Source organism: Lithobates pipiens, unplaced genomic scaffold, assembly GCF_037356315.1.
Source record: "Lithobates pipiens isolate NorthernLeopardFrog02 unplaced genomic scaffold, aLitPip1_a1.2 Scaffold_23, whole genome shotgun sequence".
Lineage (NCBI taxonomy): Eukaryota > Metazoa > Chordata > Amphibia > Anura > Ranidae > Lithobates > Lithobates pipiens.
Window position 1 is genome coordinate 273,974,817 of NW_027507785.1, and position 21,313 is coordinate 273,996,129.

At 42.4% G+C, this 21,313-nt stretch overlaps 1 protein-coding gene across 3 annotated transcripts in view; it reads left to right on the plus strand.

Annotated features, from left to right (window-relative positions):
- Positions 1–21,313, plus strand: part of TNR (tenascin R) — an 835,808-nt gene that overhangs the window by 494,104 nt on the left and 320,391 nt on the right. For 2 of the 3 annotated variants that reach the window (XM_077453200.1, XM_077453201.1), the window contains one exon: positions 9,642–10,112. In XM_077453200.1, the coding sequence (XP_077309326.1) occupies positions 9,642–10,112 (471 nt within the window). The remainder of the gene's footprint in view (positions 1–9,641; positions 10,113–21,313) is intronic. The other variant, XM_077453202.1, reaches the window with a different exon arrangement.

Sequence of the window (21,313 nt, forward strand, 5' to 3'; positions counted from 1 at the left end):
GATTCGGCACTGCGTCGCTTTAACTGACAATTGCGCGGTCGTGCGACGTGGCTTCCAAACAAATTTGACGTCCTTTTTTCCCACAAATAGAGCTTTTTTTGGTGGGATTTGATCACCCCTGCGGTTTTTATTTTTTGCGCTATAAACAAAAATAGAGCGACAATTTTGAAAAAAACGCATTATTTTTTACTTTTTGTCATAATAAATATCCCCCAAAAATATATAAAAAAATTTTTTTTTCCTCAGTTTAGGCCGATACGTATTCTTCTACATATTTTTGGTAAAAAAAATTGCAATAAACGATTATTGATTGGTTTGCGCAAAAGTTATAGAGTTTACAAAATAGGGATAGTTTTATGGCATTTTTATTAATAATTTTTTTTTTTTTTTTTTTTTACTGGTAATGGCGGCGAGCAGCAATTTTTATTGTGACTGCAACATTGCGGCGGACACATCGGACATTTTTGACACATTTTTGGGACCATTGTCATTTATACAGTAATCACTGCTATATAAATGCAGTGATTTCCGGTGTAAATGACACTGGCAGTGAAGGGGTTAACCAGTGGGTGGCAGTGTAGGGGTTAAGTGTTTCTAAGGGTGTGTTACTAACTGTTGGGGGCTGGGCTTTTATTTAGTGAACACTGATCTCTGCTCCAATCACATGGAGCAGAGATCAGCATCACTAGTTGCTAGGTAGAATGGGGAAATGCTGTTTACACGGCATTTCCTCCATTCAGCAGCCCCGTGAGACGATCGCGGGTATGCCCGCGGCGATCAAATCCTTGGGACCCGCGACCGGACTAACGGGGGTCCCGACCGGCACACAAGCGCGCCGCCGCCAGCGCTCGTGATGGCAGGGCGGCATTGAAGATTGGACGTACCTGTACGCCAATATGCCTGCCCGTGCCATTCTGCCGATGTACATTGCGTGCGCCGGTCGGGAACTGGTTAATCACTAGTACATTTTTATCTCCTAATCTTCATGGCTAGTGATTCATAAGTTCTTCCATACTGCTTCTGCCCTTTACCTTTACTAAGCCCCAGTGGGTGGGGCAAAACATGTCAGAGGCTTGTGGAGTGGTTTAAAGTGGTTGTAAATCCTCCCCCACAACTTTGTCCTATGTGATTTAGCATAAAAAACCCTAATGAACACTGCTTGTAGATATCTCCTTACTTGCTTAGTATTGTTGTAATCCTTGTTGTTCTGTAGAATGAAGTCACTGAGCATGCCCAGATCTCCCCTGATTTAAGGCACACTCTCTATGTCTTATCTATCTGTTATCAGGACTTCCTACGCACAACACTGAACTCTGCTAATCACTCAGAGCTTCCTCCTACACACCATGTGACCATGTGACCTCACATACAGTCTAAACTTGGCCATTACTGCAGTCTTATCAGCTGAAGCTGATAAGTCTGACAAAGGGAAACATTAGACATCGGCACAAGTAAATACTATGAAATAAACAAGTAAGCTATGAACAGGGAAGCAGGATTGCCATAGAAACTTTGGATTGAGAAGGAGGCTTGGTTAACAGTACAGGAAGTGCTCAATGTAAGGGCGGAAATAGACTCCACTGTGGACTCAGAAAACAATACTTAAAATAGCGCTGCCTAACCCCCGGAAACAAGTTTTTTAAAGTTTCTTTAAACAGAAAGTAATATGCGATTTGGGCTGGCTTACAGTAGCTATAGTCTGATGATTACTTATTATAATGGACTAAATGAAAAGAAGCATCAGAGTGGGAGAGTTTACTTCCTATCCTCTTTAAGGCTGAGGCCATCTCACACATAATAAATAATGTGACCTGACACAACCCCTAATGGCAGACCTCCATCCCTATTATATAATGCAGAAAAAAGGAAGGGAAAATGGGACTTTAGATGAGGCTTGTCATTACAAATGATGATTTATGATATATATATATGACAGTGGGCGGGTTGCTCTCTTGTTCTGGGACGTCATATGACATCGTCCCACTCTCACTATTCTTGTACATCCGCAGGGGGCACGTCGATCGGTGGCTCACTGTGTCCCAGGACACGGCACATCCCCGATTTTGGTAAAGAGCCAATGATGCAGTTCTTTACCCATGTGATCAGCTCTGTTCTATCACAGCTGATAACATGTAAACAAGGAAATGCCGGTTATCAGCTTTCCTCTCCTCACACTGACAGTGTGTGTGGTGAGGAGAGCCAATCAGTGGCATTTCCTTTCAGGGGAGACCTGCACAAATAATCAGTGCCCTGATTATCAGTGCAGCCCCAACAGTGCCCATCAGTGATGCCAGTCAGTGTGCATCAGTGATGCCAATCAGTGCCCGGTAGTGTTGCCAATCAGTGCTCATCAGTGATGTCAATTAGTGACCATCAGTGATACCAATCATTGATCATCAGTGATGCCAATCAGTGCTGCCTTTCAGTGCCCATCAGTGCCTGCTCATCAGTGCCACCTATCAGTGCCGTTCATCAGTGCCGCCTATCAGTACCCATCAGTGCCACCTATCAGTCCAACAGTGCTGCATATCAGTGCTAATTGGTGCTGCATATTAGTGCTGCCTATCGGTGCCCATCAGTGCTGCATATTAGTGCATCCTCATCATTGCCACCTCATCAGTGCCCTTCAGTTTCGTCTCATCAGTGCCCATCAGTGCAGCCTCATCAGAGCACATAAGTGAAGGAGAAAAATTACTTATTTATAACATTTCTACCAAAAACAAAGAGAAACTTTTTTCAAAATTTTCTGTTTTTTTTCTTTTTTTTTTTGCAAAAAAAACCCCAGTGTCAATTGAATACAACCAAAAGAAACCTCAATCTGTCTCAAAAAAAAAAAAAAAAAAAAAATTTGTTTATTGAAAGAGTGACAACGCTGAAAACTGAAAATTGGCCTTGGCAGGAAGGGTGTAAAAGTGCCCAGTAGGCAAGTGGTTAAGCATAGTAGCAAATTTCTGGTGCCCCCGGTCTATTTTTTCTTTTTCGATTTCCTTTATTTCGATTTATTTCTTTTTAAAGTTAAGACAAGTGCTGCTGCCCGAACCAGCTCCAATAACCTTTATGATGTAAGATAAATTCTGCGAGATGCGCGGAGGCTGAGAAAGCACCCTGGGTCAAACTGTGTGCTTGAAAACTTGCAAAAGCAGAAGTCTGTAATGAACATGATGGATGTGCAGACTAGACTGCCAGAATTTACATGAAGACAGCAATAAAGCTTTGAAAATGCTTAGAAAACACACAGGAGAGCTCTACGTGCCGAGGAAATAAAGGAAGGACTAATTAATACTTATCTGACAAGTATTTATGAGGAATGGAGTCCCTGCAATCTCATTACGCGCTAATCTCAGTGCTGTCAGAGCAGAAGGTTGCCAGGTCGATGCAGTGGTCAGTAGGAAATGTAGATTGTTAAGTGGGAGAGGAAGTTTGCAGTCTGGCGTATTGATGAGCGCTACGGGCTGAGAGCAGCGAGAGAAGCATTACCGACGCAGGAATCAATGCCGAAGGTGAAGAAAGGGCAAACACGGGAAAATGATGGGATGTGATTTCTTTGATTAGGATGTCATGGATGTATGAAAGGAGAAGGCATAACCGGTAATTATTATAATAGCCTGTAGTGTGAACTAGTATTTTTCAAATGAGAAGGAAGGGTGGAGGCTCTGGGCTCTACCACAATTAGAAGATGCATTATCTGCGTAGTCAGTTATGCCAGGAAAAGGAAAAAGCTAAAAGATACGTATGTGATGTAACCAAAGCATTGTTGGGTAAGGGGTCTTTTTTGCTGATGACACAATAGGGTGTAATAGGGTTGATATTCCAGGAGGTGTCTATAACATGGAACATGATTTGGTATTGCTGAAAGATTGCTCAGAACAGTGGCAACTGCAGTTCAGTGTTTCTAAGTGTAAAATAATGTACCTAGGGAAAAATAATCTATTGATAGAGTACTATATTGGGGTACAGTGTTGACAAGAGACAAGAAAAATATAGGAGTCTCCAGAGTGCCCATGCATTGTGGGCACACGGGCGCCACCCCCTATCCTTGCTGCCGCCCCCCCCATCCATGTGCCCATCCCCTTTCAGTTTGCCGGACGCATGGATTTCTATGGCGTGGGCAGGAGGGGGTGTATTTTTTTGAAGCACTAATAGGCTTCAAAAAAGGGTGGGTCCTGATTCCATCCATTTGTGTGATAATAGCGAATGAATATTCGCTATGTTCACACTGTATTGCCTCCCTACCAATCTGGAGGCAGGTCAGTGAGACCTGTTTCCTGATTGACCAAAGTGCCAGGCGTCCTTATTTGGGCGGGGGAGGTTTTTTTTGTGTCAATGTTGTGTCCCGCAATGCGATCCATCTGCAGGGGGGTGGTAGGGGTTGTACCCCACAATCCGATCCATCCATGGGGGGGTTGTGTCCCGCGATCCGATCCCCACCTGCGGGGGGGTGGGGTTGTGTCAGTATTGTGTTCTGCCATCCATCTGCAGGGGGGGTGAGAGCAGGGAGGGACACTGGCAGCATATGATGGGCACACTGGCAACATTTGCAGCATATGAGGGGCACACTGGCAGCATTTGATGGGCACACTGGCAGCATATGATGGGCAGACTGACAGCATTTGATGGGCACACTCATAGCATATGATGGGCACACTGCCAGCATTTAATGAGCACAGTGGCTGCAACTGATGGCCCAGTGGCAGCATTTGAGGGCACAGTGGCCGCATTTGATGGCACAGTGGCAGCATTTGGGCACAGTGGCAGCGTTTGATGGGCACAGTGGCAGCATTTGAGGGCACAGTGGCAGCGTTTGATGGGCACAGTGGCAGCATTTGAGTGCACTGTGGCAACGTTTGATGGGCACAGTGGCTGCAATTGATGGCACAGTGGCAGCGTTTGAGGGCACAGTGACAGCGTTTGATGGGCACAGTGGCTGCATTTGAGGGTACGGTGGCAGCGTTTCATGGGCACAGTGACTGCAATTGATGGCACAGTGGCAACGTTTGAGGGCACAGTGGCTGCAATTGATGATTTTTTGCGGCCCCCCAAAAATTTTGAGCACCAGCCGCCACTGAGGAGGACTCATTTCCAATTAATGCAAAATAAGCAAACAGTATGACCAAGCAGTGGGAAAATAGGATAGATTTTGTGAGTTTATCACTAGAGGGATCACCATCAGGAGCATTGATATGAAAATTCTCATCAGCACATTTGATGACTTGATGAATGCCCATTGACAGTACTTAAAAATGTTCATGAAGAACTAGTATGTAGTGTAGTAGATGTAGTACAAGTGCCAAGCATAGTTTCCGCTATGCAGAGTTGTGAACGGGATTGACAGCTGAGTGTTTCTGTCCACTCCCTCCTATGTACTTGTATAAAGATGGCCATACACAATGCAATCTGATTGTATATTGTGTATTTAGTGAGAAGGGTGATCAATGATTGATTGCATTTCATTTAAAAAAACTTCACCTGGGAATGGGAGGGTGGGTGATGCAGGGTGTGTGCTAATGAGGTCAGCTGGTCAACTCCTTCCTGTATCATGATCCACAGTCTGATCAGAAAGACAGACATTACAAATGGAAATGTCTGGAAACATGGATTGGGACAAGAAAAGTAAGTGATGGTAGATTTATAGTATGGAAAAAGTTTGGGACTTTAAATGAGGCCCACAGAGACATGTGCCTTTATCCCTGGGTAGATGCACATTAAAGACAATATTTATTAAAATGTCTGTCAACAATTGTGATCATGTTAAAACATGATTGAAGCATTACATTGAATCGGTTTCTACAGCAATGATGCAGCAAGAATGCTTGACAGAATCAGAGCAAAAACATTTAAGTACATGATGTCAAATTTTAAAAGCCAAAAGGATTGGCTATAGGAGACTATAAAGAACATATAGGCATGTATAAATAACACTACAGAGAAACCTTGGATTACCAGCATAATCCGTTCCAGGAGAATGCTTGTAATCCAAAGCACTCGCATATCAAAGCGAGTTTCCCCATTGAAGTCAATGGAAACAAAGATAATTTGTTCCGCATTGACTTCTATTACATGCAATACCGCATGTGGCCAGAGCCTCGGAAATACTCGGGGACAGCTCGGCTGAACTCGGAAAGACTTGGAAACACTCGGGAATGGATTATTTCCGAGTGTTTCCGAGTGATTCTAAAGGCCCATACACACAATCAGACTTTTTGACAACAAACATGCAAATTAGCTGTTTTGGAGCAACATCCGATCGTGTGTACGCTCCATCGGACAAACTTTTTTGGTTTTCATCGGACTTTTGTTGGCTGTGCGAACGGACAAACTTTCTGGCAACAAAAGTCTGATGGAGCAAAGTCTGATCGTGTGTACAGAAAACCATAGGACTTTTGTACAAAGTACAAACAGGCATGCTCAGAACCAATGCAAAAGATCAGACAACAATACAGAAGTTGACCAAAGGTGGCGGTAAAGAGCAGAAAAACTACATGATTTGGTGAAAGTTGGCTGAAAAAGTCCTGCTGTGTGTATGCAATACAATTTCAGGGCCGACGTCCTTTGTACAAAAATCCAAGGGAAAGTTTGTACAAAGTCCTATCGTGGGTATGTGCAGACTTGTAGAACACTCGTGTGGTACCAGTATCTTTCAGCCGGTTCGGCGATACCTCACAACATTTGATTCACTTAGGTCCCTCAGCCTTACCAGGCTCTTGCTAAGAAGCTAACCTGTGCGTGGCCTTCTCCTGAAGAGTCCTCCCCTAGATAGCTACAAAGTTGCTAGGCCTCTCCACAACCGGAGACGGCACCGGACCACCTCTGAATCCTTTCCTTAGTTTCTTTGCCTCGGGCTAGGCAGCCCCGAGACAAAAAGTCGTGTGGATCCACACCCCAGGCCATAGCCTTCCTGGGGGCTGGTCAGGAGGACCAGGACCATGGAGTCAGAACATACTTCTGGACCAGAACCCCGAACCACGTGACATCTGCATCTTAACTACCCTCTCCCAGAAAGCACAGCAAGAGTTACACTCCCACTGGGCTGGCTCCGAGAGAAAGTAACCTTAAAGCACCCAACCAGACTGTGTTTCCATGCCTGCCAGAAGAGACAGTGCCCCCTATGGCCAGGCCGAACACCCTATAGTCCAGTCAGACTGATGCTGAGGTAAAAATTTGTAATAATTATAACCAAACCAAACTGCAATTCAGGTGTAACATTAAATTTCAAAAACATAGCCCATACTCTTCAGGAACCGGCGCTACATGTACAATCTTGAGGAAAGAAGGTAGAGGGGAGACACGGCTAAAACCTTTAAATACATGAAGGGTGTGAATACATTTCAGGAGGGCAGCTTTTTCAAAATGAAATTAAGATTAAGAACATAGGGAAATGACCTCAAAGTAACTGGGGGAATGTTGAAAACAAATCTAAGAAAGTATTACGTGTTTTAACCTAAATCAGAACAGAGCTTGGGGGGAGGGGGGGGGCAACCTTTCCTGGGCCTGGTGGCTTATGGTCAACATACGTTTGAATTTGCCAACCTCCATCCTCCAGCCATCTTATCCAGTTCTTCTTCCATACCACATATTCCTTTTCAGCCATTTGGTGAGCAGTGATGATGCAACTCTTGCATACATGCTGGGGTTGCATTATCACATTTAAAACTGTACACTGCACCACATGTACCTTTAAAAGAAATCACTACTAAAAAACAACCAAAAAAGACCCTCTATTGTTGCTGCACAGTGCCGTTTTAATGCTCCAATTCATACACAGTGTTCTGATAGAATGGTATAGTAATTATTACAGAAACCTTAGAATCAGGTGAGGGTAGAATAATTATGTGCATTACAGCTACCTCCATGCTGATGATCCAGAGATGATCCAAAGATCCAGAGATGCAGGTATACAGGTGTAGCGGCCACAACCTTTGCTGTACGGCCTTCACTTGTTGGGCTTACCAGTTACCTTCTCTCGGCCTGCTCTTCCACGTCTAGGAGTTCCCAGGGTTGATACCCAATGACTTGAACACTGACACAGATGAAGTCCTCTTTAAAGGGTTTTATTTTGCAATAATAACTTCCAAACAACACAGTCTTTTAGGGAACAGAGGGCACGGGTGAAGAACTCAGGCACCTTGAACTGCAGGTCTAGCAAAGTCTCTACTTCCACCCAGAGAGTAGCCACTCGCAGCTAGGTACTTCAAGGCTGAACAGATCTCTAGCCAGAGATCATGGCAATCAGCACGTTGACTCAAAACTTGAACAATCCTGTGAACGTCGACCAGTTGTAACTAAGGGTGAACAGGAACCTTTTCCTCAGTACCTGAAACGTTTCCCGTCTCCTCAATGGTACTAGAAAAGCGTGAATTCATCAATGCCCTTCCCAACTCAGTAACCAGGCACTTCCCAGGATGCCACTTGTCGGCCCTCCTCCAAAGAGTCCTCCCCCGGTCACTTCCACAAACTGTGGTGCCTCTCCAAGCCAAGAGCACACCCGGACACCTTGAATCATCCCTCAGTTACTGCGCCTCAGACCAGCCGGGTCCGAGACTCGGGAACAGACGGATCCCTACCCCAGACCAGACAGGTCTATCAGGGGCCTTCCACAGGAACATGTTGCGGGGTGTCGAACACCCCGTGACCGGGACCCCTCACGGGGCTACCCCGGTCCTGGAACCAGAACAGACCCCACGGGTCTCGCAAACTCCTCTCCCCAGACACGTGACCCACACCTCTTAAGTACCCCTTCCCAGACTCCTCAGCGGGCCCCGGAACTCACACTGATTGGTTCCAAGAAGGCTCATACTTAAACATCCAACCAGACCTCATTCTGGCATGTCACGTGCACCTCACCATTCACATGACCAGGCAGAACTTCCAATCACAGCCTGGCCAGACTGGTGTTAAGGCCTACCTATACAATTAACCCTCAGAACCCCTACTGTTCTGAGGCAAAAACTAAATTTACATGTGTATGACATTTTATCCAAAATGTAATCTGATACACAGGCATACCCCACTTTTAAGTACACAATGGAGTTTATTTACTAAAGCTGGAAAGTGCAAAATCAGACTCACTTCTGCATAGAAACCAATGAGCTTCTAACCCCAGATTGTTCAATTAAGCTCATTGGTTTCTATGCAGAAGTGAGTCTGATTTTGCACTTTCCAGCTTTAGTAAATAAACCCCATTGTGTACTTAAAAGTGGGTTATACTGGTATGTATACCTTCTGCAGGGGGCCTATAATTAGAAAAACCCTCATGTACTCTTATGGACCTATTCATTGGAGTGGAGCACAAGGAGTGGAAGTGTGCCTGCATCACAATATGGAGGGTACATATCTCTGTATTGATGGCAATGACAATTAGTGTAATGTTTGTGTGAGATGTGAGACTATTCAGATATTTTATCATGATCCTACGACATTTGACTACACCTCTTCTTATTGAAAATAAAATTATAATGATTATGTATGACATGACACTTACCATGCATACTCTGTGATTGATTTACTCTTAACAATAAAAAACTTTAATATAATAGTTATGTATTATTGTAAATATTCTTAAATATTCCAACAATATAGAAAACATGTTTATTCATCCAGCATGTAAGTATTTTTACTTACCTAATTTTTTCCTATTTCCACAGGTCTCACAGAATTTGCGCCTCCTTGCAGTGGCCATGGTAACTTCAGTCTGGACTCCTGCGTGTGCAGCCAAGGCTGGGGAGGAGAGAACTGTTCAGAGCCTTTGTGCCCACTAGGCTGCTCAGGGAGGGGCACCTGTATAGAGGGCATATGTGTATGTGAGCCAGACTACACCGGCGAGTGGTGCACAGACCTGTTGTGTCCAGAGGAATGCAGCCCCCATGGGCACTGTCAAGATGGCCAATGCTTGTGCCAAGAGCCATATACGGGTATCAGCTGCAACGAACTCCGCTGCCCAGGTGACTGCTTGGGAAAAGGACGTTGTGCCAATGGAACCTGCGTATGCCAAGATGGCTATGCCGGAGAGGATTGCGGACGCATGTGGTGTGTGAATGCCTGCAGTGGGAGAGGGCAGTGCCAGCATGGTGTCTGTGAGTGCGAGGAGGGGTACAGTGGGCAGGACTGTTCTGAAGGTAAGTGCATATAGTCCAAAAAACCGGACCATTAATTATCATTGTTTGATGCAGGGATGTATGATAAAATACTATGGCTGTAAACAGTTTGCAACATATGGAGTGCTCTGTATGACCATGATTGTACTTGGTTTGTACCTAGAGCCATCTGTTATTAGAAGTTGGGGAGTGGCTGTAAAGTATGTTTTTTTCATTATGGGGGCTATGGCTTAACCCATTAAAAACTTTAATATGGCTCATGTGCTCCTATTTTTAAGTATACATTGTATGAACTCTGCGTTGATAATAGTAATTGAAATAGATGGATGAACAGACCCCCCCTGATAACAAATCTTATAAATGAGGGCATGAAAAGGTAAGTAGCAGCCCTGGGGTTTAATTAAACTTAAGTCTTGGGTGCAATTATATTTTAAGATTCATATTTTAATTAATATCTCATGGAAAAAAATGGATAATAGGGATAATAGAAGGGCTTTAGAACCCCCTTTTTTGGAATAGAATCAATAGAAATAAGATTCCATTGTTAGCAGAATAGTTTATGTAAAATCATTACTTCTAGCTGAGGCAATGTGAAGATGTTTACAGAAATTCGCACAGGCTTATTTTGCAAAATGAATTTACATTTTTGAAATTACAAAAGATCTGAAACTAATAATCATTTTAAATAAGCTTCAAAATTATACCTTTTTTTAAACAATTATTATTTTGTTACACATAACTAAGCACAAAAAGCCAAAAAGCCACAGACTAAAACATTGATGATAACACACCAGTTCTTTAATTAAACTTCAATATAGCAAAAATGTACTACGATAGACTTAGAAATTCCATTAAAAAATACATTCCACAACTGTGAGCGTCAGCCCCGCCTGTTTACCTGAGGGATGCCTGGCATAGGGGGTGGCACCACCTTAGTGTGCTAGGTAGAGCCCTACAACATGTAGCGACTTTTAAAGTACAAAACATATAACACCCCATAACTATGTAGGGCAAGGGCCTGCCTGATTGGCTACAGAGTAATTGCCTAGATAGGTGTTTTCTCCTATTATATAAATTTGGTAGATATAAAAGAGATTGTACAATCCGATTGTATAGTGTATGCCAATCTTATACTTTCAGTGCCATTGTTAACCGCACCCCAAAAACAGAAGCAAACACACATTTTGCCATATGAAAAACAAGTGGCAAATGCTGCAAAATGAACAGTAAAAAACACGCAACCCACAAAACACCAAAATGTCCCATAACCTGCATGTAATGCAGCCAATTGAAATCAACAGGCTGCCCTAAGCGTGTCACAGGAAAAAGGAGCCACAAAACGTGTGCTCCCACTATGCTAGATGTTAATGGGGCCTGAAAGAGAAATTGGTGCATTAACACAAGAACAATGAGGCTCCATTCACATCTGTGTGTTTCCTTGCATTTCAGAAATGCGCTGCACCAAAAATCACAGTAAAAAATGCACCAAGCTCCGATCTAAAAAAAAAGTGGGTTGCCCTATGTGTGAAGAGTAAAAATGCTCCAAAACCGCCTCCACCATATGTGGGAATGAAAGTTCCCGCTATGTAGAGATGTGAATGGGACTTGACAGCTGTGTTTCTGTCCACTCCTTCCTATGTACTTGTATAATGATACCCATACACTATGCAATCTGATTGCATATTATGTATTTAGTGAGTAGTGGGCAGGTAGGAGGGTGGATGATGCAGGGTGTGTGCTAATGAGGTCAGCTGGTCAACTCCTTCCTGTGCCATGACCTATACTCTGACCAGGAAGTAAGGCAGAAATAATGGATACATTTTTCAAACATTGATGAGGACAAGTGAAGTAAGTGTCTGTAGAATTCATGGAAAGCTTTGATATTTTTGCAGAAAAAGTACATTAACTGCTTGTCGACCAGTCACCATCATTTTACTGCGGCAGGTGGGCACGATTTCACAAACCATCATAGCTATACGTCGGCTCGCGGGAACAGGACAGCTGCACTGCAGGGGGGTGCAAATGCTCGTGGCTGAAGGCCGTGATGACTGCCAACCATGAGCAATCGTGAGCACAGGGGAGAGAACACGGAAGTGTATGTGTAAACACACAAATCCCTGTTCTGAGAGGAGTGATAGATCGCGTGTTCCTATTAGCTAGGAACAACGATCCGTTACTTCCTCTAGTCAGTCCCCTCCCCCTTCAGTTAGAATCACCTCCCAGGGAATACAGTTAACCCCTTGATCACCCCCTAGTGTTAACCCCTTCCCTGCCAGTGACTTTTTTACAGTAATCAGTGCATTTTTATGAGACTGATTGCTGTATAAATGCCAATGGTCCCAAAATGTTGTCAAAAGTGTCCAATGTGTCCATCATAATGTCACAGTCCCGATAAAAATCGCAGATCTCCGGCATTACTGTAAAGGAAAAAATAATAATAAAAATGCTATAAATCTATTCCCTATTTTGTAGACGCTATAACTTTTGCGAAAGCCAATCAATATACGCTTATTGCAATTTTATTTTACCAAAAATATGTAGAAGAATACATATTGGCATGATCTGAAAAAAATGTGCTTTTAAAAAAAAAAAAAATGGGGATATTTATTATAGCAAAAAGTACAAACTATTGTGTTTTTTTCAAAATTGTCGCTCTTTTTTTGTTTATAGCGCAAAAAATAAAAACCCCAGGGGTGATCAAATACCGCCAAAAGAAAGCTCTATTTGTGGGAAAAAAAGGACATCAATTTAGTTTGCGTGCAGCATTGCACGACCGTGCAATTGTCAGTTAAAGTGACGCAGTGCCGAATTGCAAAAAATGGCCAGCAGCCAAATCTTCTGAGGCTAAAGTGGTTAATGCTATATTGGTACGTAGGGGGGCTGGAATTGCGGAAAAAAAAATTGAACAAAGTTTAATCTCAGCCTTTAAGCCCTCAGAAATAATACCCTTGTAATCTAGTTTCTCAGTGTTTAGTATGGTCTGTATCCCGGTATTTATTTTGTCTAAATGACCTCTAAGTTAAAATGATATTGCGCAATCCACAACCAAATCTAGTAGCACCTGTGCTAGATATGTGTATTTCTTGTCATGCTCTCTATAGGCATAAAAATGTCACCTATAAATGTAGGTCTTCAAGCCTTGTATGAAAGGTGTTCACTGAAAGACATAGCAGGGTGCTATTCAGCTGAATGGAAAGCACCTGCAGTATCAAAAGATTCTTCTAACTAAAATCAGAGTTTACTCGGGTTGTATTATTCAGAAAAATACAGCAGATACTCATGCTGTTTACATCTGGGTCAGTGATATTTAGAAATTGAACGACTAATGGAGTATGGTAAAAAAAAAAAAATTCATTACCGTATTATTAAATACTCTTTAATCCCTAATGCCACTTGTTGGAGAAATTTGCACCACCAAAAGATACAAATATTCTCTACGGGAATCATTGTATTATATGTAATCACTGTCAATAACAACGAAACAGGGGTTCTGATTTTACACAGAGGCACTGTAGGAGATAAGATAAGAACACCCTAAGGGAGTGATTTAGTCAAGGAAGGGAAGTTCCACTGTTCTAGCAACATATCTATTAAAGTGGAAGTAAACCCTTCTATCTTTTTCAGTCAAGGAAGCTGCCATCTTGGCCTCTAATGATTCTTCAACTGCCATAATTCTGCACATGTGATCAGTTATGAAACCAGCCATTGGATGGTTTGAACGTTTGGTTGAGAGCACAACCAATGTGAAAGTTAGCATTTCCGTCATTCCGGGAAATGTAAGCGTTTTTTGAAACTGGGTTTACTCCCGCTTTAACAAGTTATCAGAGGTTGCCCAAACCCAAAGACCAGGCCTATGTTCCTCTCGAGGCATTCTGGATGACCTATTGATCTTAGATAGAATTATAATTGAGCACCAAGGTTATATTATCATAAAGACCAGCTTTAATCAAACTTTAGTTGTCTGGCACATTGGATATTAGGGCATGAACGAGGCAAACTCATTTTGTAAGCAGAGATGAATGGAAGTTTCCTTTATTCCTACACTGGGATTATACACTGTGCCAAGCAGGAAAGTTCTGGATCCTGCTTGAAAATATGAGAACTGGTATGCTTTCTTTAGTACACCTGTTGAAAGTTACTTTTCCTCAGCAATAGTGTACAAATTATAAATTACTCAAACCTTTCTTTTTCCCCTAATTCTTGGGTATCAAATAGCAAAGGATATCAAGGGAAAGAAACAAGTCATGGATTTTCTCTTAACCCCAAGAATTTTGAAAATGACAAATTTTATTACAAAATGCTAAAAAAAAGTGTTTAAATCAACACATAATTAAATGCAGGTCAACTTCCTTTCAATATGTAACATAATTCCCTATTCTAGATGGCTTGAGTCTCCTTGAAGGTGGACTCCACCCCAAGATTGTGAACATAAGGCAATATGCATACAGCAACCCTCTACATGTTTTGCAGAGGTGACTGCTTCATCAGGAGGAACAGGGAGTGTGCAATATCTTGAAAAAGACATAACATTACTCAAAAATACAGACACAAAATACAAAACATTTTATATACAGATTGTTCAACCAGCAGGAAAACCCGGAAATAACAGAGTTGGAATACAGGGATTCTCTACCAAACCAAATGGCAATCACCCAGTTGAGTGGCACAGACCAAAGGGCCAAGCCTTCCCTGGGGTGAACTTGGGAGCCACAATAAATTGGAGGATGTTGTGTCCTAGAGCTGTAAAACAAAATATTAACCATTAAAAATCTCAATGCTGCAGTGCAGTGGATTTTGAAATTATATGATGTCTGTTCAGTATCTGCTACCCCTTTCTGCCAATCCCTGCAATTGTTTCTGCTCACCCAACAAATGAAATATAAAATACTAACAACAGCTTACAAAACCATCCACAACTCAGCTCCCAGCAACATCACTAGCCTAGTCTCAAAATACCAACCTAATCGTGTTCTTCTTTCCTCCCAAGACCTCTTGCTCTTTAGCTCCCTCGTCACCTCCTCTCATTGTCGCCTCCAGGACTTTTCTTGTGCCACTCCCACCCTATGGAACTCACTAACCCAATTTGTCTGATTATCTCCTACTCTGTTTACTTTTAGATGATCCCTAAAAACCCTCCTCTTCAGAGAAGACTAATCTGCCCACACCTAACAACTTTTTATTTTTTTCTCCATCAGCTCATCCCCCACAGCTACTCCCTTTTGTATCACTTGACCCTCCTTCCTAGATTGTAATCTCTTATGAGCAGAGCCCTCTGATTCCTCCTGTATGAATTGTATTGTAACTGTACTGTCTGCCCTTATGTTATAAAGTGATGTGCAAAGTGTTGTAACCATAAAAATCCTGTATAATAATAATATATGCCCCACAGATGCCATTTGGATATAGCCATAATAGCCATAATCCCTGAACCTAAACAGTCACATGTTGCAATGCACAGGATAATATGGGCCCAGTAGGCGATATGAGATAATTGGCTACTGACATAGCGCCCCCATCAGTATTATTAATAATAATAATATTTTGTCTGTGTCTCGTTAGGAAGATTTCCTGGTCCTGTTTTGGTGACCATGTACCATGAGGGTGCAAGCTGCGCTGAAAAGAAAAAAAAGTGTTTTTGTTGCTTTTTTATCCATGTTACAGAGATTTACCATCACTTGCTGCTACTGATGATAACATTTTTTGGGACAGTCAGTGAAGGGAAACTCCCAAATGAGGCTGCAGACAGTAGCAAAACGTAATTAGGGATTGTAACTGGTCCCTTCTCCATCCAAAAACAAACATTTTTTAGCTAGATATACACTTTAATACTGAATTCCTTCAGTTTACAACTCAAAAGGTTCCACCATGCAAACTTAAAAAGCGAAGCAGATGGGCAATGTTCCCTTTGAAGTTTTCTTTGCCTGTAAATACTTGAGGGTCATCCGTAGTGAACTGACACTTATTTTAGATTGCACTGAAAACTTTAGGTGCTGTAAATGTTTAAAACTATACAGAATGAATAAAAAATTTTGATAATTCCAGCTTATTGCTGACCCTTTAATTACACTGTGGGGTTGATTTACTAAAGGCAAATAGACGGTGTACTTTGCAAGTGCAGTTGCACACTTGCACTCTGCAAGGAGATTTGATCCACAGCTTAGTAAATGAGGTGAAGCTTCACTTTACAAACAATATCCAATCACATGCAAGCAAAATAAAAAAAACAACATTTTGTTTTCACATTATTGAATGATAGAACCAGGGCTGGTGCAAGGATTTTTGACACCCTAGGCAAAACCTAATTTTGCCACCCCCCTTAGCTCCACCAGTGTTCATTTAGTCAAATAAAATGACTAAAACATTTTAGTTGACTAAATGAATACCATTTTAGTCAACTAAAATACGACTAAAATGAAAACAGTTGAGATGACTAAAATGAGACTAAAACTAAAATGCCATTTTAGTCAAAAGACTATGACTACAACTAAATTGCAATTACTGAAATGTACTGGAGATTTTAGTCGACTAAAACGTAGGACATTTTAGCCAACTAAAATGTACTGGAGATTTGGTTGACTAAATACGACTAAAACTAAAACAATTGCAGAAGACTAAAATGGGACTAAAACTAAAATGCCATTTTAGTCCTAAAACTAAAATTAACACTGGGCTCCACCCCTGACTCTACCCCCTTTGCCCTGCCCATGTATACCCAACCTTTTCAATGAAGCCCCCTGCAAATGCAGCCTCACCAGCGCCCATCAAATTCAGCCTACCAGCGCCCATCAAATTCAGCCTACCAGCACCCATCAATGCAGCCTACCAGCACCCATCAATGAATGCTTGGTTGCTTCCATTCATTCAGGAGCTGTGACACACAGACTGTGCCTCTGACATTATGTATAGCCTCCCCTCAGTTACTAAGCTTTGGAGCTAATGCATTACAAAGTTCACAGACTATGTGCCTTTGGTAAATCAAGTCCTTTGACTCTATTAGCGTTATATTGTCCTTGGATAGTCCTAAGTAGGGATACAGCTAGTTACTGGACAGCACAACTATATTCCTACATATTCTTTTAGGGCCATTCTATAGCTGTAAGCTGACTGATATATTATGTAAAGTCACTATTTGGCCAAAGGTTTTTGAAGAGGAATTGGTGAAGGGCCTGCCTGGTGGGATGTAGGGCAACAATGTCAGCAGGTCAGTCCATATGAGATCTAGTTTCTTCATAGTCATCCCAAATGTAGAACAATTAATGAGAAAATAACATGAAAAGTATTTGTAAGGGAACTGGATTAGCCAGCCATTCCCACCAAGCTGGCCCAGGTCTGGTCCCACTTCTTTGCCAGATGGGATAAGAACATTCCTATCTTTTGGGAGAAACTCTGCCATATTGTGTCATTTATACTCCAGGCCTGAGCCCCAACTGCTTCCTGAAAAAAAGGATATCTACTTGAGCTTCTTTTCAGCCACTTTCCTGGGCACTTTGCCATCAGCTCCTCTTGCATGAGTCCTCTTTTGTAATGTACTGTCAGGGCTAGACCCAGAAAGCTCTCGCGCTCAAGTCTACAGACCTGCTGAACAAAGATCAGGAGTTAGCTGTCTTGCTTCTGCCTCCTCCCTTGTGGTCCTTTAAACCAAGGGACCCTGTGCTCCAAGGCAAAAGTGCTAGCCACTGTGCTGCCCCATTTTATAGCATCTGATAAAGATTTATCTATGGACCTCCCAGGATGAGCATTTGGATTCAGGCCTGTGACCTTAAATTGGCAGTGTCACTAAAAATACAATGTAAGCTAAAGCAGTCCGTGAAAGTGAAATAATAATTGTAAGCAGTACCGACAGGTGTGTCAGATGCCTACATCTCCCCAAGTGTGCGCTGTGACTCCCCTTCTTTCTTGGCTGCTACATTAGTGTGTCCCTTTCAGGGCTGCAGAGGACTGTTTATTTTTGAATGTGTCAGATGCATGCTGTAAGGTGCACTGTGGAGTTGCAGGCTTCGAACATGCCCTAAATGTAAGGTTCTGAAGATTTCATCGGTGGGTATACAGTGGTGTGAAAAAGTGTTTGCCCCCTTCCTTATTTCCTGTTCCTTTGCATGTTTGTCACACTTAAGTGTTTCGGAACATCAAACCAATTTAAACAATAGTCAAGGACAACACAAGTAAACACAAAATGCAATTTGTAAATGAAGGTGTTTATTATTAAAGGTGAAAAAAAATCCAAACCATCATGGCCCTGTGTGAAAAAGTGATTGCCCCCTAAACCTAATAACTGGTTGGGCCACCCTTAGCAGCAACAACTGCAACCAAGCGTTTGCGATAACGTGCAAAGAGGCTTTTACAGCGTCCTGGAGGAATTTTGGCCCACTCATCTTTGCAGAATTGTCCTAATTCAGTTACATTAGAGGGTTTTCGAGCATGAACGGCCTTTTTAAGGTCATACCACAACATCTCAATAGGATTCAGGTCAGGACTTTGGCTAGGCCACTCCAAAGTCTTCATTTTGTTTTTCTTCAGCCATTCGGTGGTGGACTTGCTGGTGTGTTTAGGATCATTGTCCTGCTGCAGAACCCAAGTTCGTTTCAGCTTGAGTACACAAACAGATGGTCGGACATTCTCCTTCAGGATCTCTTGGTAGACAGCAGAATTCATAGTTCCTTTTATCACGGCAAGTCTTCCAGGTCCTGAAGCAGCAAAACAGCCCCAGACCATCACACTACCACCACCATATTTTACTGTTGGTATAATGTTCTTTTTATGAAATGCAGTGTTCCTTCTACGCCAGATATACTTGGACACCCACCTTCCAAAGAGTACCACTTTTGTCTCATCGGTCCACAGAATGTTGTCCCAAAAGTCTTGGGGATCATCAAGATGTGTTGTGGAGAAATTGAGACGAGCTTTGATGTTCTTTTTGCTCAGCAGTGGTTTTCTCCTTGGAACTCTGCCATGCAGGTCATTTTTGCCCAGTCTTTTCCTGATGGTGGAGGCATGAACGCTGACCTTAACTGAGGCAAGTGAGGCCTGCAGTTCCTTGGACGTTGTTGTGGGGTCTTTTGTGACCTCTTGGATGAGTCGTCGCTGCGCTCTTGGGGTAATTTTGGGCGGCCGGCCACTCCTGGGAAGGTTCACCACTGTTCCATGTCTTCGCCATTTGTGGATAATGGCTCTCACTGTGGTTCGCTGGATTCCCAAAGCTTTGGAAATGGCTTTATAACCCTTTCCAGACTGATAGATCTCAATTACTTTCTTTCTCAATTGTTCCTGAATTTCTTTGGGTCTCGGCATGATGTGTAGCTTTTAAGGATCTTCTGGTGGACCTTACTGTGTCAAGCAGCTCCTATTTAAGTGATGCCTTGATTGTGAACAGGTGTGGCAATAATCAGGCCTGGGTGTGGCTAGAGAAATTGAACTCAGGTGTGGACAACCACAGTTATAGTATGTTTTAACAAGGGGCGCAATCACTTTTTCACACAGGGCCATGATGGTTTGGATTTTTTTTTCACCTTTAATAATAAACACCTTCATTTACAAATTGCATTTTGTGTTTACTTGTGTTGTCCTTGACTATTGTTTAAATTGGTTTGATGTTCCGAAACACTTAAGTGTGACAAACATGCAAAGGAACAGGAAATGAGGAAGGGGGCAAACACTTTTTCACACCACTGTAGCTCTGCATGACAGCAAAGGTTAGATACAACAGAGTACGTATTGGCTTATCAACTTACCTTAATGGCATGACTTTGCTTAATTCGTGGTTTCGTTTTTTTAGCTGCAGTGTCAGCATACTTACATTCGTACAAAAAGAATACTGGTCAGTATTATAAAGATCAGGTAGTGAATAAAAATAGCCATAATGTGATTTAAATGGCTTAAAAGCTCAGAAAGCCAAATAATTTTATTATTTTAGCTATTCTTCCTGTAGCATATCAGTGTTTAATTACCCTGCAGTGAGCAAATTGGAGTTAATGAAGTCTGAATTTTATAGTCTCCTAGGGACATAACAGCTTAAATCATATACAAATGGTTATAAGCATAACCAAAAAAAAAAACAATGTACACGTTTACTGAAAATGTAGCTTCACACAATGAATGCAAAGACATAATGTTATTATCAGCCAACGGAAACCTCAATTTAAACAGATGTGAAGGCTATTATACTGACATCTTATTTTTGTTATATGCCTCATCCTGGAACTTTGGCTTTATTACTTTGAGTCTCTGTCATTGCAATATGTATGCAGATATGTTCTTCTGACTTTGCTTTGACTTTGATGATCTGCACACTTGCTCTAGGTCAGCGATTCAGAAAATATGGGGGATAGGCAGGGGAAGTTCTAGACCAGGAGTGCCCAACCTTTTGAAGAGCGAGGGCCACCTAAGCGCCTTGGTAACCGGCCACAATGAGCGAAGAGGGTGCATGGCAGCCCACTCTACTCTATAGAGCCCACTCTACTTTTTTCTTTTTTGCGGATTGGATTGGAGGTAGGCGTTTGTAAGCAAACACAAGTCCATTTACATCTTCTACTTTTTTAGAGGTGAATGGAAGGTCCAATTGGGTCGGACTGACCGTGTGAAAGGGGCCTATGGCTCAGTGCAGGTAACCTCCAGGTGTACTGCTCTGCACCTGCGGATCAGTTTGAAAGCAGCCCCATAACCACTGCAGAACAGATATGCCCATATATACGTTGTGATTTTAGTGGTAAACTTACTATCAATAACAGTATTCTATTCCATCACAGAGAAGGTGGTCACGGGCCACATCAGAGGGCTCCGCGGGCCACATCAGAGGGCTCCGCGGGCCACCTGTGGCCCCCGGGCCACTGGTTGGGCACCTCTGTTTTAGACAAATATTTTTGAGAGTGTTGTAAGTGGGGGCTAATGCGCCACTTGACGCAATGATAAAACAAATTGGGTGCGCCCAACAGCAGCAAGTGGCCAAAAGTGGATGTTGCTTCACAGTGTATGGCTTGTAGGATGCCAACTTTCTTTTTATGGTTGGACAAAATAGCCTGGGGGTACACAGAACAAAATGTGGGAATAAAATAAGCTCCACTGGGACCAGCAAGTGTCAAAGCAAGTGATAATGCAAAAAAGTGCAACACAAGTTCTAGTCCATATAAACAGGGAATAAAGAGACCTGTTCCAATCTTATATTGAAAACCACTTTAAACGAGAGACATTATTAAAGACCCCTTTCACACTGGAGCGTTTTTCAGGCG